The sequence below is a fragment of the Lutra lutra genome, chromosome 12 (assembly GCF_902655055.1).
Source record: "Lutra lutra chromosome 12, mLutLut1.2, whole genome shotgun sequence".
NCBI lineage: Eukaryota > Metazoa > Chordata > Mammalia > Carnivora > Mustelidae > Lutra > Lutra lutra.
This window is the reverse complement of record NC_062289.1, coordinates 56,277,809-56,302,542: the sequence shown is the minus strand read 5'-3', so window position 1 is coordinate 56,302,542 and position 24,734 is coordinate 56,277,809. Positions and strand designations below refer to the sequence as shown.

Genomic DNA, 24,734 nt, shown 5'->3' with positions numbered 1-24,734 from the left:
TAAAATAGTCAAGGGGTTAACAGTAATATTCAAAGCTGTTTAGAGTTGATATAAAATCTGCATAAGCCATTATTTAGGAAAAATTGCATCAGTTCTTATCTGTATGAAAATAGGACTTTTGGTACACAATTATCACACAATTTACATGTTATTTGAATGAATTTACATAGTGAGTAAAATGAAGTAGGTGTGTTTGTTAACACAGAAATATTTAAAGATGACAATATTGGGACTACAAAATGTAAACCTAATTTAAGCCAGGGTCCAGGATTAGACAGGAATTTTTTTTCTAACTGAGTAGAACACAGATTCGGAAAGACTTGGTCGACCTCTGTGTCATAAAACATACAAAAGTGGGGCACCTTGGTGCTCAGTCTGTTAAATGTTTGCCTCTGGCTCATTATCCCAGGGTCCTGGGCTCGAGCTCCATGTTGGGGCGGGTTTGTGGGAGGCGCTGCTCAGAAGGGAGCCTGCTTCTCTCTCTGCCCCTCACCCCTCTGCTCCTGCTCTCTCTCAAATAAATAAATAAAATCTTTAAAAAATATACAAAGGTAATTAGTTAAGGAGCTAATAATGACATTCTTTACACAAAGAGTCAGATATTGTTACAAGGTAGGGACCTCTTGCCCCAGTGCTCCCAGGTGAGATACAGGACACACATTGCTGGTGTCACACCATAAAGAAAACACACACACACACACAATTAGAAAACGGATGTCTACTGCTCAGAAGAAAGGATATCTGATAATCTAAGACATTTTGGGTGCTGGTCATGGAAATTTATGGCACAACTTGGCCTCTATTCATGATTTATAAATCAGTTTGCCTATGTGTGTGTGTGTGTGTGTGTGTGTGTATCATGGCATATATGTGTGTGTGGTATGTATGAAGGTGTATGTATATGTGATGTGTGCATATGTATGTAAAATGTGTGTGGGTACAGTAGGTACATCTGTGGGATGTGTAGTGTAGTGTGAGGTGTGTGTTGGGGAAATTGTGTGTGTGTGTGTGTGTGTGTGGTGGGGGTATTGTGTGGGGAGTGTGCTGGGCTGTGTAAGTGTGTGTGTATCCGTGGTGTGCACTTGGGGCCTGTGGAACTCCTCTGGCTCTTGACCTCATCGACGAATCTCTTGGCATTCTTAGAAGCAGATTTTCATCTTTAGGGAGAGCATTTGCTGTGCTGTCCCCCTGCTTCTTGGGTGGGTTTCTTTCCTGGTTGCCTGGCAGTGCGGCCTCTGCGCACAAACCCCTGTATCCCCTCTGATCCCTCCCAGCCCTGCCTTCTGGCCCGGACTCCTTTGACAAAGCCATTCCCCTCCAAATCCTCTCTCAGCAGCAGTTGGGTCCCTTGGATGGTCCATTCATCATTCTCCACACCTGGAGACCATACCCAGCCCCCTGCCCTTGCCGGTTTCTCTACAGGTGAGCTGCACAGCCATATTACTGGGACTCCCCTGCCTCCTGGGATTCCCTTTGCCTCCTTTCTGCCACGTACTTGATTTCCTGGGTTTTAAGTATTGGTCCCTGGTTTATTTTCTCCCAGGTTTTGGGGTAGTATTTGTGGGAGGTAGTTGGATTTTTTTTTAATATCAAAAGTATCTTTTATCTCTCCTCAACTATAGTCATTGACTTGTGGATAGAATTCTAGTTGGAAACCTTTTTCTTCAGAATATTGAAGGCATCGCTCCATTTTTCCCTCTGCGTACCAGAAGTCAGCTGTCATTCAAATTTCACTTCAGGAAAGGATTGGTCTTCCTCTTCTTCCACCCCACGCTCTGCAAGAATCTCAAGCCCTGGACAATTTTAGGACTTTCTTTTTATCACTGGTATTCTGAAATGAGATTTCATTCATAGGTTCAATCAGCAAGCTCACGTCTTTTGTTTCTGGGAAATGTTGCTATGGTAATTTTTGAGTAATGCCCTCTTTTCTATGTGCTCTGATGTTCTCCCCTAGCATTGACTTCTCTGTCTTTTGTTCTTTCCTATGGACTGTTTCTTCAACTTTGACTTAGAGTCCTTTGGTTGAAATTTTTAATTGTACTGGGATTTTTTTTTTTTTCAGTTTCTTGAAATGCATCCTTATTCTCTGATTAGTTTTTTTATTGCATCTTGTTCTGATTTTTTTGATTTGTGTGTCTTTTTTTTTTTTTTTTAACTCTCTGACAGTATTTGAGGCTGTTGTTTTCCTGCTCCCTGCATCCCCTTTTTTTCCCAGATACTTGTGTTTTGACTTGGTTTGGGTGAGGTTGGTTGGCTTCTTTCTATTTCATGAAGGACATTCTGGTAAGCCCAGCAGTCCTTCTCCGTTTTCACTCTTGAGAGAGAGGCACCAGAAGGCTGGGATGCACCTTTGCATGCATGTGTGGGACCCGCCTGCTGGTGAGCTTCTTGGACTGGTCAGGCAACTGCCCAGCCAAGGCCAAGGAGCCTGTCACCAGCAGTGAGCCTCCTCCTCTGAGTAAGTTCCTTCTAGCAGACATGATGTTTCCAAACGTTTCCTGGTACTCTTATGCCATCCCCTCCCTGCAGACTCTTGGCTCTGTCCTTGTTTGATATAGGAAAGACCCTAGGGTCTGAAGCTGACAGCCAAGAAGGAATTCTTGAGATGTCTTTGGTGTAAAAAGATGATTTTATTAAAGTACAGGGACAGGACCCATGAGCAGAAAGAACTGCACTGGGGTTAGGAGGAGTGGCCCATTATCTAGTTCCAAGTTGGGAGGGGGTTAGGGATAGCGGAAGTCCCTAAGAAATTTTGGAAGCAAGGTTTCCAGGACCTTGAGGGGGCTAGCTATTGTTGGGAAAAGATCATTTATTACTGTCTAATAAAACCTGAGTCATGGGGCGCCTGGGTGGCTCAGAGGGTTAAGCCTCTGCCTTCGGCTCAGGTCATGATCTCAGGGTCTTGGGATCGAGCCCCACATTGGGCTCTCTGCTCAGCAGGGAGCCTGCTTCCTCCTCTCTCTCTGCCTGCCTCTCTGCCTACTTGTGATCTCTATCAAATAAATAAATAAAATCTTTAAAAAAAACAAAAAAAAAAAAAACAAAAAAACAACAACAAAAAACAAACCCTGAGTCATGAAACCCTTCAGATGTATATCTGTGGGTCATATGTTTGGGGAATGATTGCCAACATGTATCATGGAGGATTAGAGATAAAGGAAGTTTCTAAAGGAATTTTTGTATATTAAAGTAGACTTACAGGATCCTGGGAGTTCGGCTAAGATTGTCTTTTGCCCTTAGTGAAGTATTAACATGGAGGCAGCAGAGTTTCAAGAGGAATGTCACTCTGTTTTCAAGGACTTGTCAATGGGCTACAGATAGTAAAGAAATTTAGTACTTTTTCTTCTGCCTTTGTTTCCCACATCATTATCCATTTTCCAGCTTCAAAAATGTGTTGATTTATCTGCTGTCATTTTTTCTTCTGTGCTTTTTGTTTATGTATTTATGCCCTCTCATCCATTTATTTGATTATTTTAGTAATGAGAGAAGGAATTTATTACCAAGAAGAAAGGAAAATATAATTTTCTAGTATGCCATATTTTCTCTTATTTTTAAAACTTGGTTTACTCCCCAAGTAATCATTTAGTTAACAGTATATAATTTTATTTCTCTTTATTGTTGTTTTGCCTTATCATAATAGCATTTTCTTCTTCATATCCATAGAAATAAAAGATTGTGTAAAATGACTTTTTATTGGCTCTGTAAATTTTAAGAATTTATAATGACTGATTGGAATACTGTGTTGAAAAGGATTCTCAAAAGCATGGTTTTAATTTTATATGCACAGTACTTCTTAATTTGTTGTCACCTGCAGTTAAAGCTTTATCATGCCAAGGGAGTACCTTTATGACATGTGTTCATGTTCATCTGATTCCTTTGTCACTTGGCCTGTCATTTTCTTTGACTTTATGTAACCACATTGTGAAATTGAACTAGGTAGAAATTTAAAAATAAACTTGTAGATGTATTTTTACGTTACTAAGTAAAAAGAACAAGAGGATCTGACTTGGGATAACACTTTTAATTGTCAAAATGACATGATTAATTACCCAATTTAGTAAAAGCATTGATAAAGTAATGAAAGATCAGCCTTGGGTCTTTAGATCATTTCTATCCATTACTTGGAATTCTTTTTTTTTTTTAATTTTATTTATTTATTTGACAGAGAGAGATCTCAAGTAGGGGGAGCAGCCAGCAGAGAGAGAGGGGGAAGCAGGCTCCCCACTGAGCAGAGAGCCCAATGCGGGGCTCAATCCCAGGACCCTGGGATCATGACCTGAGCCGAAGGCAGAGGCTTTAACCCACTGAGCCATCCAAGTGCCCCCATTACTTAAAATTCTTGAAGGTTAATGTGTATGTCTGATTTTACTCACTGGGAAATAATTGTATGAGAATTCTGATTTTTCCCTTTAAGGAAGAAGATTGCATATGGGATCCTTAATTTTATAGCAACTGGGGCATTGATTTCCAAAGACACAGTATTCTTTGGCATAATCTAAGGATTTTATTTTGTACAAAATTTCAAATTATGTGAACTGTCAAGGTTGTAGGAATTGCATCCTTATTATAATGAAGGTAGATGTAACTTTAGTTTATTTCTACATAAGACTAGTTTATAGCAATTAATGGCAGGCCAAAATAATAATATCTGGTAATTTTAAATCACCTTAAAAACCAAAATCAAGGACACCTGGCTGGCTCAGTTGGTTGAGCAACTGCTTTTGTCTCAGGTCATGATCCTGGAGTCCTGGGATCGAGTCCCGCATTGGGCTCTGTGCTCCACAGGGAGTCTCCTTCTCCCTCTGACCTTCTCTCCTCTCATGCTGTCTCTCTCTTTCTCTCTCTTAAATAAATAAGTAAAATCTTAAAAAAAAATCAAAGTAAAATATAGACAAAGTCCATTCTCTTAAGAACTAGAAAGTTTACCACCTGTGTTACTTTTGAATTAATACCGCTTTATTAAAGAACTAATAAATGGTCAATAGTAAAATTTTGGGTAATATACAGAAGTATTCAAGAGCAAATAAAAACCATTCATATTCCAACTACAAACTTATATGCCTTAAATATGTTTCGCTTTTCAGCTTTTTTCATATATGTGTATTTTCCATGAGTAAAATCAGACAGGATATACAAATTTTGCCATTTGTTTCTCAGTAAAAGATCAAATAGTTTCTCGTTTTGTTAAAAATTTCTCAGATACATTAATCAGATGTTATTTGGTGCAAAAGTTTTAATACTGTTATGTCTTTGTATGGTGGATTCTGTATTAGTTAGAAATGATTTTTTTTTTTTTTTTTTTTCTGTGTGTTAGTTTTATTTTCTTTGCTTTGGTCTATACAAAAAAACCAATAACCAAAAACATAAAGCGAGAATAATAAAACTCTCTGCTGGGACCTCCCCCAACCCCCCACACCCATGTGCAGGAGGTGGTGGTGGGTTTGAAACAGGAAGGGGAAGAGAAAGCCCCCCCACCGCACACCAGAGGGGTCAGCCAAGAGCACTTCTCAGGAGTCAGCTAGGGCAGCTGTGAGTGGGAAGGGGCGTGAGGGAAACACCCCCAGGGCTCCCAGGAAGGGGCCGAAGCCAGCTGAGCGTCCTGGAGAGAGGTGCAGCAGTGCCCCGGAGTGGGGGGGACTCACTCTCTGCATCTCTGTCCCATCTCCGTGGTCTGTCCCTGAACTTTTCCAAACAAGCTTTGGATTCTGGGCTTTGGGCCTTGAACCTGGGTCCTGGACACCCGAAGGGATCAAAACAGCTCGTAGGTTGGAGTTCGGTGAGACAGTCAGGCCCAAAGAAGGAACCAAAGCGCTGTGTGACCAGGCCCCGCTGGAGTCAGGCTACCCGGGGTGGGCTGGGGGTGGGGGGTGACTGCTGGGGGAGGGAAGAGCGTGGGTGACTGAGTCTAAAGCTTTAGTGCCAGGGCCACAGAGGTGGGGAGGGGGTGTTGGGCCCTAGACCCACAGCCCAAGACAGAAAAGCAGGAGCAGATCACCATCCCAAGAAAGACCCTACAGAGGACCTCTGGAGGCGTGGGGTTCGGCGAGAAGTCGCGGCCCTGCTCCCCGGGGCTCAGGCACTTTTCTGTCCGCCCCTTTGCCTGCACAGAGAGCCTCTCAGATGAGGAATCACACCGGAGCAGGGCCCGCTAGGCCAGCACGTGGTCCCCCGCGGGGTAGGGGGGCCTCAGGCCGTCGCTGTAGGTGTCGATGGGATAGTCCGGGTCTATCTCCATGTGCATATCCAGGGGGTCCAGGGGCACGTCGCTTGAGTACATGGGGCGGTAGGTGGCATCCATGTCCTCTGCGTAGGGTTCATTGATGGGGATCATGCTCTGGGCAGCCTCCCAGGCAGCTGGGTCATGCTTGAAGAGGGAGTTGGTGAGCTCTACAGACACACGCTTACGGTAATCTGGGTTCTTGTCCTCGGAGATGCGGAACAGGACAGCAGCAGCGTAGGTGGCGGTGCCCTCGTTGCGGGAGTGCAGGAGCTCCATGAGTGGAGCCGAGGCCCCCTCAGCATCAATGGCATCAGCTGCTTCCTTGTCCTGGGCTAGTTCACACAGGACCCCAGCGGCCACACGCTGGATGTTCTCCACTGATGAGTACAGGAGCTGTACAAACAGGGGGATGGTGTTGAGTCAGAAGATCTCCATGCGGTTCATGGGATCCCAGGCGAGGATGTGCAGGGCTCCTGTGCAGCCCTCCACGATCTCCTCCATCCTCACACCGTCCGTGTAGGGCTGCTGTGTGCCTGCAGCCACATGGCGCTGGGCATCCTGGTGAGCCTTGACCAGCAGCTGGACAAGGCGGGGGATAACCGCTGCCTCCTGCAGCGGGGCGTGGTTTGCTGGGCACAGGGCCAGATTCCTGATCAGGCCAATGGTCGCCTTCACCAGCGGCCACTGGTTGGGCTGGTTGAGCAGCTTGACGATGGCCGGGATGCCGTAGTTGAGGCGCACGGAGTTCTGGGCCATCTCAGCCTCGGGGTGGCGGCTGGTGAGGTGGCGCAGGGCGCAGACGGCAGGCTCCGTGATGTCGTCCTTGTCGCCGGCACGCAGGATGGCATGGATGAGAGCCTCCACACCGCTGTTCTGGGTCACCAGCGTCTTGTTCTTGCTGTTGTTGCATGTCAGGTTGGACAGAGTGCCCGTGGCGCAGGTGAGGACGTTGACGTCGTCCACACTCAGCTGGTTCACGAGAATCTTCAGCACGCTCTCCAGGCCCTCCTGTTTGGTGGCCACATCCGAGAGGTTGCGCAGGGTCCAGAGGCAGTTCTGCACAAGGCGGGGGCTGTTGCTTGTCAGGTGTTTGCCCAAGGCCTGCATCCCACCAGCCTCCACAATGGCAGGCTTATTGCTGGGACACACGGACAGCACCTTGAGCACACGGCTGGTGGTCCAGAGCAGCTTCTCATAACTGTAGTTACGCATGATCTGCACGAGGGCCTGGGGTCCTCCATTGGCCAGGATAATGAGCTTGCTCTCCTGGTTGCCATAAGCCAGCAGCTGCAGGCAGTCCGTAGTGATGGCCAGGAACTTGGGGTTGTTCTTATTGAGCAGGGGCACCATCTTCTGCAGCCCGTCGGCCAGGCGCACCGCCATCTTGGCGCCCTCCTGGTATAGCAGCAGGTTGTGCAGCGTGGTGATGGCGTAGAACAGGACCGACTCCACGGGGGAGCTGAGCATGCGGACCAGGGCAGGGATGCCACCTGACTTGAAGATGGCAAGCAGCCCCTCACGGTGGTGGGAGAGGTTGTGCAGGATGCTGGTGGTGCAGCGGGCCGTGTCCAGGTCACTGGTGTTCTGCATGGTGCGTACCACGGCTGCCACCAGCTGGGGCGAGCCCATCAGCGCCCGCCGTGACGCCTCTTTCTTGGATAGCTGGTTCACAATCATGGCTGCCTTGGTCACTACCACCGGGTCCTCATCGTTGAGCAGTTTGGTGAGTTCAGGCAGGGCCCGGGTGGCCAGCTCGGCGTCGTCCTGGTAGTTGATGAGATGTACAATGGCTGACTTGAGCAGCTGGGACGGCTCGGCCAGCCGCTGCAGGTTGGTGCTCTGGCCCTCCACCTGGGTGGCCAGCAGCAGCGAGCTGTCTTCCCCCGTCACCCCAGGACACATGGCTTCCCGCACTCGCTTAGCTCTGGCCGTCGTGGACATCTGGTACTCCAGATCACCTTGGCTCTGGGGCACCGGGGTATAGGTGGTGGTCTTCTTGAGCGTGTACTGGCGCCCGCAAGCCTCATCCTCTTCCATGATGCCCTTGCTACTGACCGAGGGCACACAGGTGTTGACACCTGAGTGGATGCCAGAGTCATAGGTGTATGTTTGCTGCCACTCAGTCACCTTGATGGGTTGTTCGATCAGGTTCATCACTTCCATGGCGGCTGCTGCTTGTGGAGCCTGGCCGGGCTGGGTGTAGGGGTCGGGCCGGGCTGGGAGCCGGCGCGGGCAGCGAACTGAGCTCGGCGCGCTCGGGCGGCGGCTGCTCCGGGCTCTGGCCAAGGCAGCAACTCAGTAACCGAACAAAAGGCGAAGGGACCTGACTAGAAATGATTCTTAATCCTTATTTTTCCCTGTCCTCTGCATTGTCTCATGTTAATAGTGCCAAGCAAGATTTTTTTTTAATTTTGAGAAAATCTTTATCTACTCTATTATTTTTAGCACTTTATGTCAATTTATTTAGGTATGCTTTTTGTGAGAAGCATATAACTGTCTTAAAAGTAAAGTCCCATCTAAGAGTCTTTTCCTATTGATAACATAATTTGACCTATTTGCAGTTATTGTTATAATTATTATATATATTGTACATATTCTAAATTTTTTATGTCCTAAGTTTTTGTCTTTGTTTGCTTGCTTGTTTGTTTTTAGTGACAGTTGTGGGGCAAGGGATGGGACCTTCCTTCATTCTTTTCCTCCTGTTCCAGAGCATTTTGTTTGTTAATGAGTTCTTGTTTAAAGGGAAAGTTTTTAGTTTTTATAATGGTTAGTCTGAACTTTTCCAGTGCATTCCTACAACTGTGTTTATGTAACTGTCAAAGTCATAGAACATTAATCTGGCTTTCTTTTGTGAAACTTGAAACACTGAATGCTATTCTTTTTTTTTTTTTAAAGATTTTATTTATTTATTTGACAGAAATCACAAGTAGGCAGAGAGGCAGGCAGAGAGAGAGGAGGAAGCAGGCTCCCTGCTGAGCAGAAAGCCCGATGTGGGGCTCGAACCCAGGACCTGGGATCATGACCTGAGCCGAAGGCAGTGGCTTAACCCACTGAGCCACCCAGGCGCCCCTGAATGCTATTTTTTCCCTCATCCAACATACCCACTTGTATTAATTGAACTTGCGATTAGATACCATACTCTTTTCTAAACTTTTCAGTTTTTAAGCAATAGAGTTCAATTCTTTTTTTTTTTTTTTAAGATTTTATTTATTTATTTGACAGAGGTCACAAGTAGGCAGAGAGAGAGGGAGAAGCAGGCTCCCCGCTGAGCAGAGATTCCCTATGTGGGGCTCGATCCCAGGACCCTGGGATCATGACCTGAGCCGAAGGCAGAGGCTTTAATCCACTGAGCCACCCAGGTGCCCCAATAGAGTTCAATTCTTAGAAAGAACAGAAATGGGCAAACAATTTTGCAGCCATACTTAAAACAACCAGGTACCCTTACTTCTATATATTTTACTGGTTCCAGAGGTATCCTCAGGCCTTTCAGCGCAGTTATTGAATTTTTTAGTTTTTATTTTAATTGCAGTTAGTTAACATACAGTGTGATAGTAGTTCCAGGTGTACAATATAGTGATTCAACACTTGCATACATCACCTGGTGCTCATCACAACAAGGGTACTCCTTACTCCCATTCACTTATTTATTGATCTAACATCTATTATTCCTTGTTATGGCACTGTTCTTTTCGAGGTTTGTTTTGTCTGTGGCATCTATATATTATACTTAAAATCTTTGTGTATCTCCTGCATGAAGTCAGTCTGAGAGGAGATAAATATCTTAAGCCCAGAACTTTTCCTTCAGAGTTCCATCAGCGTTGCTTCATATCACCTTCTGGTTTCTGTGCCATGTGGGCAGAGTCTAATGCCAGCCCCGCTGATGGTGGCAGATGTGATCTTACAGAATTCACTGGTCAAGGTTTCTTACAGAATATGTTTATGTGTTTATGTATGTTCTATGAAATTTAAAATTGCCCTGCATATGTCTAGATATGGTTCTCTCTCTCTCTCTCCTTTTTTTCTTTTTTTTTTTTAGTTTATCTGTAATACTGTATGTCCTTTGTAGCTTTTAGGCCAAAGTCCTCTCCTATCTCAGATCATCTTTGAGTTTTTTGTATGGTATCTGTAGTCTTCTCTCCAAAATTTCCATTAGATGACATTGGATCGTCTGCATTTGTCCTTCCTGTCTCTCATTCTGTCTCTTATTGTTTTCTGTTCTTCATTCTTCCCTCTGCATCCTGGGGCAGAGCTAGTTTGGTCTTTTGTACTGACCCTTGGCGGTCCTCTCGTACCTCCTTGCCAGCTTTCCTGGCCACTCTCATTCATCTCGATCACCACGTACTACCTCCAGTGGCTCTTCTTAAGCAGGTATTAGGAGAGACATTTCAGATGCAAAATTCTTACCTGATCTTGACACATAATCATCCCTGCACTGGAAAACTTCATTTCTCCATTTATTTTTTTCAAAATAAAAAGTTTCAAGTGCATGTAACCCTTAATTAAAAATAATTTAGCAATGTCCCTTATAATTTCGAATGGTTGGACAAGAAGTAAGTTTACAACATCTGTGGGTCTCAGTTTTTCCATCTGCAAAACAAAGTTATTGGACTAGATGATTTGTCATTTCCCTGTTAATTACCTTACCTACCTATTGTTACTCTAAGTGAAATTCATCAGCATAATCTTCTGAAGAGCTAAAGCATACTGCCTGGACAGAACTTATTCCACTTGCCAGGAACTCACCTAGATGTAAATTTCACTATTTGTTAAAATGTGAATATCTTGAGTTCAGGATCTATATTCCAAATGTAAGGCCCATAACTACAAAACTACAGCCAAGAGAAGGAACTGGGCTGGAATAGCCCCCTTCCTAAAGACACTGGAAAAATCAAGATTAATGATCCTTCCATTATCTGCAGGCACACCAGAAAAGAATGATTCCCCAGTCAGTTTGTTGTGACTTCCTAGAGTTACTCAAATTGTCAAAGAATTTGTCCTAGCTAATCTGAATGCATAGGAAACTCTGTAATCTAATTTAAAATGGATTGGTTTCCCCTAAGAAATAACATCCCTAAGACTAGGAAGTTTCACCCACTGTGGTTTCTTTCTTTCTTTTTTTTTTTTTTTTTAAGATTTATTTATTTATTTATTTATTTGACAGAGAGAAATCACAAGTAGGCAGAGAGGCAGGCAGAGAGAGAGGAGGAAGCAGGCTCCCTGCTGAGCAGAAAGCCCGATGTGGGGCTCGAACCCAGGACCTGGGATCATGACCTGAGCCGAAGGCAGTGGCTTAACCCACTGAGCCACCCAGGCGCCCCTGTGGTTTCTTTCTTATAGGTAAAGCTTCTTCTGGAGACTCTTCTCCTAATTTTTAAAGAGGTACCATTATTAAATGTAACATAGCCAGAGCTTGTCTGACTTCCATGTGTGAGGATAATGTTGATAGTACCCCTGATTTTTGGAAATTACTTGGAGTGCAGACATTAGGGTGGACCAAGTTTGGTACAAAATTTGAATCTTGATGTTTCTCCTTTGAAAAGAGCCTGTTATACAAGATAAGAATACCAGTGAATAACATGTTATATTTGTACATCATTTAACCTCTCTGAGAACACTTTCACATGCATTATCTTAATATCTTAATGCACAGAACAGCCCTACGATGTAAATTTTATTGTCTCTATTTTATGAATGAAGAAAGTGAGTTCTGGACACTCTGTGTCTTCTCTTCCCGGCGCACAACTGGCAAGTGGCTGATGTCCACTTCTCACTACTTCTGGATGCATGGGTGCTAGTTGCAATTAAGTCTTTGACTTGTAGATGAGGAAGATTTAGGTCAGAAAGGGAAATGGTAAGATTAAACTACCCACAAAATTACTCCATCTGGATAATCAGCTGTTAAGGAGACGGTCAAGAACAGTATCCTCATAAGGGAAGAGCAATACAAAATGATCTCCAGGATTCCTTCCAAACTATACATTTTTGATTCACAGCTCTGGAATACGTACATAAACACATGCACACACATGGAAGGCAGGGGATCTTGAAGACAATTCCAGTTGTTGCTTATACTTTGCTCTAGACAATAAGGAAAAATATAAGCTACCTGAATGTCTGCCTCCTCTTTGGTATGTAGAGATGTTCAAGTACTCCTTGTCAAACATGAACTATCAGTAAAAAACTTACAAATCAGAAATCTGAAATAAAGTCTCAGGCTGTGAAAATATTAAGCCAGATATGATGATTTTAATTACCCCTTTGTCTCAATTCTTCTCATCTTGATGATATAATAAATACAGCATCATGCTCTAATGTCTGTTATTATAATTCAGTGCCCACATATGTCAGATTTAATATTCATTTGTTCATCTTTATGTGGAGCCAGATGGTAGAGGTGAATTGCCTATTTATAAGAACTAGCTGCAATTAGTGAATTTTCTAATTCCTTCAGTGATAACAGTGGGTGCGTTTAGGATGGTTTAGGACTGCGTTAGAAATGCCAGAGCACCAATGCGAGGTAAATAATGTGGTGCTATGTATCCCAAAAGATCACGTTGAATACTAAAATAGACACAGTGTCATTGACCTCAATTACAATGATGCATGCTGAACAAAGTTCATGTATGAATGGAGAAGAGATAATTCCAATATAATAAACCAAGCTTTGATCTCGGAGGCCAGTCATGCAATGTGGTAAACATCAATTATGTAGTAAATAACAGAATTTGTTTTAAAAGATATGGCTATTCTGTGCCTGGTTATATGCCCAACAAAAATGTGTGCATACGTCCACTAAAAGATACGTACAGGAATGTCGGGGCTCTGGTTATCCTTGGTGGTATGACTGGAAGAATGGGGAACAGAGGGGATCTGTTTCTTGGTCTGGTGCTCATGTCAGGAGTGTGTTCAGTTGGTGAGAATAGTTTACAGTCTGCTCATTCTGAACGTAAGGTCCCCTTCAATAAAAAATTGTTCACAAAAAGAAATTACCTCAGCAGTATTAAAGTGACCTTCCTGGGACACATTACCCACAGGTTTCTGCATGTGGCCCTTGATGGTCTGATGTGTCAGGGACATCAAGCTAGAAGGAAGCTGCCCGGCCTCTCCTACCCCTCCAGAGACCTCTTATGACAGGACAGAGAGAGCATACACATCCAGGGTCAGGGCTGTTAATGAGCTCCCTGGGGCTCCTGGGCTTTGACCAACTCAGGAGGAGGGTGGTCAGCTTCTAAGGCCCCCATTACCAAGGCCTGTTGTCATCCCACTGTCTAGGGACCTGGAAATGGACCTGTGTTGTCCTGAGCCTTCGTTGGAGCCCCATGGCCCACAGTGTTTGTCTTAGGTTTTCGTCTGCTTTGAGTGTCTCTATCATGGGTTAAAAATAAACACAGTACAGAGTAAAATGTTGAAATTTCACCACATTGGGAATTAGGAGCTCTTGCTCTTCAGCCCTCTGTTCTGGAGGATATTACCCAGTAGTTGGCCCGGTTTTGCCTCCTTTGAGTGGAGTAGAAAAATGACTTCTCCTTCTCTGAGACAACGGGTCTTGCAGGCAGAGATACCAGAATATGAAAACAGACTTAAATCCCTTCTAGTAAAATTTATATTTCATGGAAAACCATGGTTTCATCCTAGAATCAAGTCTTCCACACACCTGAAGTGGGCCTGAGCCTTCCATCAAGTGTATCTGGTCAGGCTTCTGTGCTGTTTAAACTAGCTCGTAAAACAGATGACAGAACCTCGGAACAAAAGAGCATGCACCACTGCTTTGAGTATTTCCTGAGCAGGGATGCACACGCCCGCAAGCCTGACACCCTGCCTCTTTCTCGCATCCCACACGTTTATCTAAGAATTCTTTGCTGGTAATTCACAAACATGAAAACTGTCTTTTAAAAAGGAACTAAGAACCATGTCCCATTAAACAGCAAACTGACGTTCTAGCCAGCATTCGAGGAAAGCCTCCGGGCCCGTTCCGGGCATTTCCGGGGCAGCTGCGTGCAGGCAGCCACTTTGCATCCCTGTGCTCACAGCAGATCCTGGCTCCTTCTGACCGTCACTTCCAGCAGGCTCTAGTCTTTGTTCACAGGGATACATGCTAAGGATTTCAGCACAGTACTCCCTGGCTACTATATTTCTAAAACATCAAACTAGCGGCTGGGAGCAGGAGAAACCAGGGATCTCCCTCGTGACCTGTGACTTGGTAGAATACTTGTTGTTAGTAGCTGGTGGGAATGCGGGGATGGGCTAGCTGCGGGCCACTCTGGTACAGGTATGGGTCGGGCTTGGAAAGGAAGCTCTTGGCAGGGAAGGATGTCGTTCTGGTAGCAAGATAATCTGCACTAGAATCATTAGGATGTACCAGATAAATATAAATACACAACTGTACCTTGATGTGAACATTTGTGCCCAATGGTCAAAGCCCTGCTCTTCTATAATACGTGAAAACAAATAGCAAGGTTCGAGAAGAGCAAAGTCCTCGATGGTCATTTAATCAAGTACTTCTGGTGTTACTTAACAGTATTTAAAAATAAGGCTGTGTAAGTGGCCAGTGAAATTTTTATGTGTATTAAGGGTTTCTTCTGAATGGAATAGCTAGGTACTAAAGAGAAAAACACTGTAGAAATTTATGACTTAAAAAGCAGTTAAAATTTGCAGATACATGTTTCATAAAAAGAATTACTTATGACTTTAACAAAAATACATCACATGGAATGGCTTATGTTTCTCTCTTTCTCATACAGTTTTTATCCTTTCATTGAGTAAGGATTTACTGAATGTCCTTTATACGCCCAGCATTTTGCTACATATAGATCTGTTCCTGTTCTAGAAGCTCACAGTCTAGGAGAGGAGATAAACAATACCTATAATGTTAACTAAATGGTATAAGAATAGTATGTTTGGGAAGCCATGTGTGGGTGGTCTGTGAGGGTCCCTTGAGCTAATCGAAGAGTTTCAAGAAAAGTGTCCCAGAAAAGAGGATATCGTCCCTGAATCCTGAAGGATGAGTAAGATTTAACCAAACAAAAGAGGGAAGAATAGCTGAGGTACAGAACAAGTGAGTGTGTGTGCCCATGTGTGCGGTTGCACATTATTTCAAATATTGGGAGCTTGGATTTGGGTGGTGATAGTGGAGGATGAAGGGTGACAGATGAGGTTAACGATGTGACCAGAGCCATGCCCACCGTGCTGCTAAAGCATTCCAACCTTTGCTGGCCCTGCCTTCATAGCCTCTGAGATAAGAAGTTGAGAGTAGACATTTCACCTTGCATTCAGGTCCCAGTGGTGGTGGTTTTCCTTGGGTGCATATGTTGGTGGCTGTCTGGTCCTCTATTAAGACATCTGTATAGTAAGGGCTAGCTTGTCCTTCTCACGTTACTAATACAGAGCCTCAGACAGTCTTTCCATGAGTTTATGCAGTGCTCTCCAGCTAGTTCAGGATGCTGGCATCAAGAATATTTATTTTCTAACAGCGCCATTGTAGTTTCATTGTTAATAATCCACTGAGAATTTTTTTTAATACTTGACACTTCAAGATTAGGTTCTTGTTGCATGCCAAGAATCTTGACATACGATGCTCTCTAATCAACTGTCACAAAAGAGTTTTATGATAGATATTATCTCCATTTTATAGATGAGGAAACCGCGGTCAGTTTCAGAGGACTGGCTGTTGGGTTATCAATAAATGGCAGAGCCAGATTTGAATACAGTGATTTGGGTCCTCACTGCCCTCAGTGCCATCTCCCTCCCCTGCTGTGAAGCCCAGGAGGCAGCCGATAAGAGGAGGGAATTTCCACAGCTAGGGTCACCTGTCAGCCCAGCGCAGGCCCTGGGGCTCCCGCTCGCATTCAGCAATCTCTGGGAAGTCGGTGAACATCTCTTACTGTTACTATTTCATAGAATTTCTGTGTCCTCCTGTCCCTTGCTTCACCAGCTCTTCTGCCCCCTGCCCCCGACTGACCTCAGCTCCTACTGAAAACATAACCATCCAGTCAGGCTTCCTCCTGTGGGCACAAGAGAGGAGCCCTCCTACTCAGCACCGCTATGGAACACCCACCCCGCCCTGCGCCCACAGCTCTCATCACCTGTCTGCCTGTAGATCAGTCTCTTCCTTTCTGAGGTCATCTTCCCCAAAAGATCTAAACAGACGCTTAGTACATCTGCATGACGGAACACGACGCAGCAGAGAAAATGAACAAACGACAGCCAGACACAGGGACATGTGGGTTTCTCACAAATGTCACGCATTTGCAACAGCAAAACAGCATGTGCAGCATGATGAGATTGTATACAGTTTTGCAACAGGCAAACCCAAACACTATTGAGTAGGGAACCATGCAGAGCTGGTACAACTGTAGGCACAAGAAAAGAAATGAGGAGGGAAGAAGGGATAGACATGGGCCCACCGGGGACCTTTGCAGTGCCGGCAGTGTTCTGTTGCTTGGCCGTGATGGTGCATAGGAAGGGGTTTGCTTTATAATTATGTTTTAAACAGAATTCATAGGTATTTTGGTCTTTTGTATATAGGAAACATCTAACAAAAAAAAATAATAAAAATTTAAACATACCTAAATCTCTTCTATTAAAAAAAACTTTTTTCTACTTAAGTCCCTCTGTGACTTTCTCCATATCTCCCCTCCAACCTTAACCCCCAGATATCCAGAGGGGTGCTGTGTCCCTGCCCACCTGCCCCTCCAGCACTCCTCCAGCTCTGTCACGTGGCTTCCAGCCACGAGGCCCTCGGATACTGTTTTCCTAGGTCACCTGCCGCCCCTGTTGCTGAACCCCATGGTCATTTCTGACCCTCCCCAGGTCCTGCGTTCCTGCAGTGGTTGTTACCTCTCTGCCTGGTTTCCAAGACAGTACCTTCTACATCTTTCTCTTTCTCCCAGTCTTCCTTGTTGGCATCCTCCGTGACCTGCTCCTAACATGTTTTCCCTCAGAGTCCTTCCCAGGACCCCATCTAATCACTCCACTTCAGGGACCCTTCACACTGGTTGTGGATGGAAGTTCTGGGAAAGCTTTGTATAAGCACTGATGCCCAGGCCCCACCTCCCAGAGACTCTGACTTTACTGACATGGGGTAAGACCCAGGTTGTGGGGTGCCTTACAGCTAAGTGATTCCAGTGTGCATGGGGGCTGAAAACCACTTCTCTCCTGCTTCCTCTGCAAACTCATGGCTTGGTCATGACCATGGTTTTGGTGACATCCAAGCGCTCATGACTTCCCATTTACCCCCAGCATAAGGCACTCCTGGGCAGAGAACTGTATATCCAACTGCCCAATGAACACCAACTTCTGCACGCTTGCTTGGTGCCTCAGTCTTGTCATGGCCAAAGCTCCATTTATTGCCCCCCCACCCCCCAGAGTTTCAGTGCGTGGTGTGATCACTTATCCAGTTACCTGACTTGCAAAGTGAGAAACCATCCTTAACCTCGTTCTGCTCCCTTACATGTGGCATTCAGTCAGTCACCCAGTCTTCTCGGTAGATTCTGCTTCCTAAATGGTCTCAGTTGTGTCACTTCACTCTGTGCCATTCTTTCTCAGTGATTCGATCAGCCCTCTCCTGTCTGATTCCCTTGCTGCAATCAGACTGGGCTTTCTCAAACATTAAGCAGACGTCTTATCACTCTGCTTTCAACACCATTCCGTGGCTCCCGTTTCTTGCCAAAGCATTACTGTGCCTTCTAAGGCCCATCTCCACTGCAGCTGCGTACAGGTTCCAGGCTCCCAGTGCCTGAACGTGCTTTTCCTACTTCTGGAAATCCTCTTGCAGTCCCTGTTTGTGTATATACTTCCCTTGGTGACCCCCACTCATTGTAACACAAAGTGGACATCATTCTTAGATTTCCATGGCTCCCCCCGTCTGTTGTGTGACTTTGTATGTGCCCACAGAGCATCCCCCTGCCCCAGCACACCTGTCCTGTCTGGCAGCTCCACTGACTTGTCCTTCACCGTCCAGTGCCAGCCAGCGATCCTGAAGGTGACACTGGGTGCTGATTGTCCTCACCAAGCTGATTGGGATGGATGGAAAGTAATAAGATAGCCTGCCTATGTTTTTTAAAAAATATTCAAGGATTAGAGTATAAAGAATTAAGTAAGGGAAGACACTTTTCTGAGGAAATCAAATGGCACATATTTATTGAGCAGTGAGAGATGTAGTTTTCAAAATGCAATTTTATTTCAGTGATATTTTTGTCTTCATCTGTTCAGGCTAGTATAACAAAATGCCACAGACTCGGTGGCTTATATATAACAGAAATTTAATTCTCACCATTCTGAAGGCTGGAAGTCCAAATCAGGGTATCAGCATGGTCATGTTCTGGTGAGAGCCCACCTCCTGGTTCATAGCCGGCATCTTCTCATTATCTTTGCACATGGTGGGAGGGGTAAGGGAGCTCTGTAGAGTCTGTCTTAGGGGAGCACTGATCCCATGTATGAAGGTTGCACTCTCGTGACCTAAGCTACCTCCCAAAGGCTCCCCTCCTAAGAATGTCACATTGGACATTAGAATTCCAACATATGAGTTGGCTTGGGGGCACAACAGTCAGTCCATTGCACTAATTATTCCAGAAACATTGGTTGAAATATTGCTGTGTCCCTGCATATGATAGAAGCCACAAGAAGTCATGAAGGAAATATACAGACACACAAGGAGCATGTTATCTAATAAGGGTGAGAATATATGAATACAGACGATTTAATACAAAATAGAAAAGGACGAGTATCCTAGAACAAACACAGATAAGTACTTAGAGCTTCAGTGGAGGGTGGATTAATTTGCAGCAGGTCAGTGACAGAAAGCTTCCCAGAGTAAGTGATGTCTGCACTGTACATGGTCAGCCAAATGCAGGGTGGGAGAAGGTGGGGAGGGAAAAGAGCTAACAGGGTGGAGGGTGGTGCTGGCTCTTTTCTTCACCTCATTCCAGCTACCTCTGTGCTTTATTTGCCTTCACTGGAAATTTGTGTGTGTGTATGTGTGTGTGTGTGTGTGTGTGTGTGTGTATAGTATGTCCACCTAGAACCCTTCCTGGCACATGTTAGGGGCTGAGTATTTTTGGAAGGAAGGAGGAGAGAATAAAGGGAGGAAGGAATTTGGTTTTAATCTCCAAGTAGGTATGCTATGGATACTGCAGAGGTGATGACAGTGAGTTTCAGGTGGCAGGGTCCTCCGTGCTTGGTCTAAGTGTACATTGGAGTGATTTAAAGCACTTTGTTCCACATTTATTGGGGCACCTGCGTGGGTCAGTGGGTTAAAGCCTCTGCCTTCGGCTCAAGTCATGATCCCAGGGTCCTGGGATCAAGCCCCGCATCGGGCTCTCTGCTCAACAGGGAGCCTGCTTCGTCCTCTCTCTCTCTCTCTGCCTGGCTCTCTGCCTACTTGTGATCTCTGTCAAATAAATAAACAAAATCTTAAAAAAAAAAAAAGAGGATCTATTTACCCAGGAAAAATTATAGGCAATAATGAGCAACTGGGTACAAAATGAATTTTTATGAATAAATAAATAAATAAAGCACTTTGTTCCACATTTTATCATATTATCTCAGATTTAAATCCAGTTTTTGAAAAAGTAATTACGACAGTGAAATCAAATTATTTTTGAGTTGTCCCTTAGTCATAGGGCATGCCCCAAGAGCGGAGCAGAGGAAGGTAGTGGGTAAGTTCTCTTGAAGCAGGTCAGTTAGTGAGTATCTTTGAGAAATCCTTATCCGGTCCTATTATGTATATTTACCAAATAAAGAAAAGGGAAAATAGCAATTGCAGGACTCCAAGGAGTCTGTGAGAGCCACTACCAAATACTTATTTGTGATTCTTTCAGCATTTCGGAAGTGAAGAGTTCTATAAATACAAATTGCTACTCCTTGTTTCTCATGTTCCCCCACACATCTCCCCAGTTACGTATGTGTTATAGTTTTGCTTTAAATGCAACGGTTTTGTGGTTATATAGCTTTTTGAACTATTTTTAATATGCTTTCTTTTTTGAGTCTTTGTTCTTTTCTCTCACAGTTTCTGAAAGCAGAGGAAGCAATTCCCATTTTAGCTTATGAATATGTTAGCCGCCAATACCAATCAGATAACACTCAGACATGCGCAAAACACGGGAGAGTAATTTTCAGTTCTCCGAAGACTCTTGTCCATTTCCTTTGTTTTGATATCAGGATATACAATTCTGTAAAGTATTCTCATCATTTTGTCTTTCCTGAAATTACTTTTCGGGAAACATTGAGTGAAAGATTCAGTATACAAACAAATTGAATTAAATCTGAAAGATAGATGATTTGGGCTCTGTTCTTCTGATGTGTCGGGGAGTTAACCAGGCACAGTTCATTAACACTAATGGAAAAATTCATCATTTACCATGTGCATTCCCAGACATTGTAGAGGCAGTTTCTCCCCTAATTTGTTACATAACTTGATTGTTCATAAATGTACTAAGATCCAGAAAGGAGCTATTTTTATCATTCATGCATCTTAAAGATTAGTTCTCATTAATTTAAATTTTACTTCCATTAAGAAGAGATTTCCTCTTTAGGAATCAACTTTTTTTTTCTGTAAATACATTTCTGACATCCTAGACACTATCTCCTTCTTTAAATTTCCAAATAATGAGAGTTTATACTTGCCGTATTTTAAATGTAACTTACATTCTTACTGTATTTTAAGTATGGTTCAAGATTTAGAACAAAAATTGTTTTTATCAATTTGATTCAGCAATCTCTATGGAGTAGAGATTCCAAAATATGCACACCCTTTCATGCGGGGAGGTGAGTGTTGTTAACAGCTTTTTCTCTGTGGCCCAAAGCTGAGACAGGATGTAAGCAGGACAAGAATGTGCACACTGTCTGTGTACTTTGCTCACAGGCTCTAGAATGTGCGATACTCAACATAAATACTGCTAAAGACATGGTCATTCACTTTTCTGGTCTAGTAAATGGGAAGTGCCAAAGCAAAAAAAGGGAGAGTGATTTTATTAGACGTACACGAACTACAGAAAAAGATAGGATTCTTGTTTATAAAAGAATTTAGGATTAAGATTAGTTCCTTTTTAAAAGAGATTTAAAAGTTTAGTTATTATTTTGGAGATAAAATAGGTTTGTTTTTATAATGACACGAAGTCAAGAATTTGGGTTCTAACATTGGTAACCAGGTGGGCATCCCTACAAATTAATTCTCAGTTTTCCCTAATTAAAAATATGTTCAGGAACTCAAAAGATAAGGACTGATGCTCATCACTTCAAACACAAGAGAAACAGATGACCCTGCAGCAGGCTGTTTCTTGTTTCCTGTATCTCTCTCTCCTGCATTTCAACTTCATCTTACAGATTCTTAGTGACAAGGAAAGGCCACCTGTCAGGGAGCCCCCATATGCCAGTGACCCTGTGGCCTGAAGTGGGGCTCTTTGCAGAGCATCTCTGCTATGCGTGAAGCTGGCCAAGGGGCTAGTGTGCCCTGAAACATTCATATGTCATTATTTTTCAAATCTTACTTCACTTTTTGCAACAGCTTCATTAAGACGTAATTCATGTACCATGCAATCCACCCATTAAGGAGTAAAATTCAGTGGGTTTTAGGGAGTTCACAGAGTTGTGCAACCATCTCCACTATCAATCTTTGAAAACTTTTCAGCCTAAATACATCTTTACTCATGTGCACTGCCCTCACATTCACTCCTCTGTGCAATGCTACTTAGCTCTTCCTTCTCTTCTACTTTCCGTCTCCACTTATCACCCTTCTTCTCTTCATCCTTTTCCCTCTGTTTCCTTCTCTTCTTAGGTTTTCTTTCTTTTCCTTGCAAATGGCAGACACTCCTCTGGGTCTCGCTATGGCTCATCGCCATGCAAGGTGGGAAGGAGGGTGAGAAAGGAGGTGAGGGTGGCGGGCACAGGGCAGGAGTGACAGAAGAGAGAGCCGTTAGCCTGAAGGTCTGGAGCACCTGGAGATGAACAAGAGAAGACACAGAAAATAAGAACTCAGCTTCCAGCACTTTCTCCTTCTGCTGGCACGCCACTGCTATGAAGTTCTTTCCTATAAGCTCACTTGCTGTGACAACACGCACTACACTCACCTCAGTCCTGTCCTCCTATCGTTCTCCAAAATAGTAACCACAGACTGCTGACGCAGATAGGCTGCTCTCGTGGACCGTGCATTCGCTTGCTCTCTCTCTCTTCTCTCACACACACACACACTCACCCCGCAGACACAGGGGAGAGAAAGAGATGCAAACGCAGAATGCAGTGTGTGTGCAAAAACGGACTCATCTAAATGTACTGAGGTGACATTTCAAAAAATATTGTTTAGGGGCGCCTGGGTGGCTCAGTGGGTTAAAGCCTCTGCCTTCGGCTCAGGTCGTGATCTCAGGGTCCTGGGATCGAGCCCCACATCAGGCTCCCTGCTTGTGCACAAGCAGGGAGCCTGCTTCCCCCTCTCTCTCTGCCTGCTTCTCTGCCTACTTGTGATCTCTCTCTTAAAAAAAAAAAATATTGTTTAACTGCAACATGCATTTGTTCCATTACTTGAAGATTAAATTTTGAAACTTGACAGAGGTCTTGGGCATCAGTGGGAATAGAACATATTCCCACAGGAAACAGACACACTCCAGTCTGCAAATCACTTGGTTGAATATTAAGCAATTACACTTCACCATATTAATTTCAAATAATCTCTTTTGACTCGTAGTAAATATTCATGATAAGATTTGCCCTTAGCTCTACAGCTTGACACCCAGTAGGTTACCCCCTCGCTTCATTCTTGAGTGTGCAAATCCCCTGAGGCCTGCCCTGGTTCCAGATGCAGGCTCTGTGAGCAGTGGTGCCTGTGTGGTGGTGACAGGAGACCTGGGACCAGGAAAGCACCTCGGCCTTCTGCTTTTCTTCTCTTTTCTTTAACAGAACAAGAAAATATTAGAAATAGACTGCAGGAAAGTATAAAAAAGTCATGAAAATCTCTCTCAGTTTTAAAGAAAATGAAAAGGTCAGGAAAACTGTAGTTGTCGGACACCTTCTGTGTGTTCAGACCCTCAGTGGCCTGGGCGTTTTCTGGGGTGCACAGAGGGCTTCCAGAAGGTCCGTGGAGTCAGGCGAAGTCTGTGCCAAGGTTTGTGTATATTTGCACATGAGCATGTGTCAGCCAGGGAATCTGTGATGTTCAACAGATTCTCAAAAGGATTTTGTCCCCAGATAGGCTCTGGAGTAATATTGAGGAATCATTCAGAAAGGTCCTATAGAGTGACAAGCTCGCCCAAGGGAGTGAGGTCTGGATGGACAGAGGACCCTCCAGCTGGCAGAAATCAGGGCCATCCACGGGCAGAGGCTGTCACCCACAGGGTTGTCCCAGTCCTAGATGCGAGAATTACCAAACAGTCTGACGGCGATGACAACAATGGTTAAATGCACCTGCATCTGTGGACACACTTGTCTCATGCCTGCACACGGGGTGTGGATAGGAAACCCAGAAGGAAATAGAGAAATAGGCTGGTGTTTTGCAGTGGGAGTAGAGCAACACTTTCTCTTCCACCAACATTCTACACTAGAAATTGTATAACTTCTAAATTATATATTATAACTTTTATCATTTTTTTAAAAAATGCAAACCAGTATCGAGTAAAAGCTCAAATGAGAACACATAAAGCCTGCGCAGGTCCTAAAGTAATAACATTCCCAAGTAATTTTCATGGTCTTAAAAAGATAAGGAAACCTTGCAGAGATGTAGATAGAAAGCATGGAGCTGAAATTGAAGTCTGTATAGAATTGGAATACTTATAAGTAATTCTCTGTCAAACTGATGAAATTTGATGAGTCAATAGAGATTTAAACAATTTTGTAAATCCAACAAACTGAACGTGTAGAGTGCTTGAACTCCCAAAGACACTTACCAACAAGGAACAGCCATTGCCATGATGGAGTCCTGTGACAAATTTCACATTTGTGTCAAGCATTGCTTTGAAAAGGTGGCCCACGACTGATCTAAGAAGAAATTGACCATTTTTCAGGGAGACGCCAAAGCATTACACCTATTGAGGAGATTTCACATTTTAGACAAAGAGGTAATGAGGTTTTACTTCCACTACCTTCTCTCCTCCAGAACATCACTGCATTCAGCTCTCGAAAACATACACATCTGCACAGACTCACAGCCCCCTGAAAACCTGCAGATACCCAAACAGGTGGTGCGGGGAGTGTTTCGAGGTGCTCCAGACCTTCAGGCTAATGGTTCTCTCTTCTGCTCCTTGGAAGGCTGGGGCGGAGGGAGGTGAGACAGCCAGCGCTGCTATGCTCCCACGATCTTGACAAGCCCATCTGTCCTGAGACAGACTGCGCTTCCAGCCTTTCTCAAGGATGGTTTCCCAGTCAGTGACTAGCTGGGAAATCCAGCTCTGAGAGCAATTTATGGACCTGAATAATCTATGCTCCTGCAAACTGGAGCTCGTTTCAGCTTTCTCAGATTGCAAAGCTTAACATATGTAGAGAGCTTGAAATGCCAGCTTATCCAGACAGATGTGCTAACAAAAACACATTA

At 44.2% G+C, this 24,734-nt stretch overlaps 2 protein-coding genes across 8 annotated transcripts in view; one reads left to right on the top strand and one right to left on the bottom strand.

The window, feature by feature from the left end:
• The window catches only part of L3MBTL4 (L3MBTL histone methyl-lysine binding protein 4), a 465,624-nt gene that overhangs the window by 291,503 nt on the left and 149,387 nt on the right, over positions 1-24,734 (top strand). The window lies entirely within an intron of this gene.
• LOC125082256 (junction plakoglobin-like) lies at positions 5,284-8,528 on the bottom strand. Its single transcript, XM_047697689.1, is given in 1 exon segment — positions 5,284-8,528. A coding segment is annotated over 1 exon segment (2,235 nt). The 5' UTR covers positions 8,384-8,528; the 3' UTR covers positions 5,284-6,148.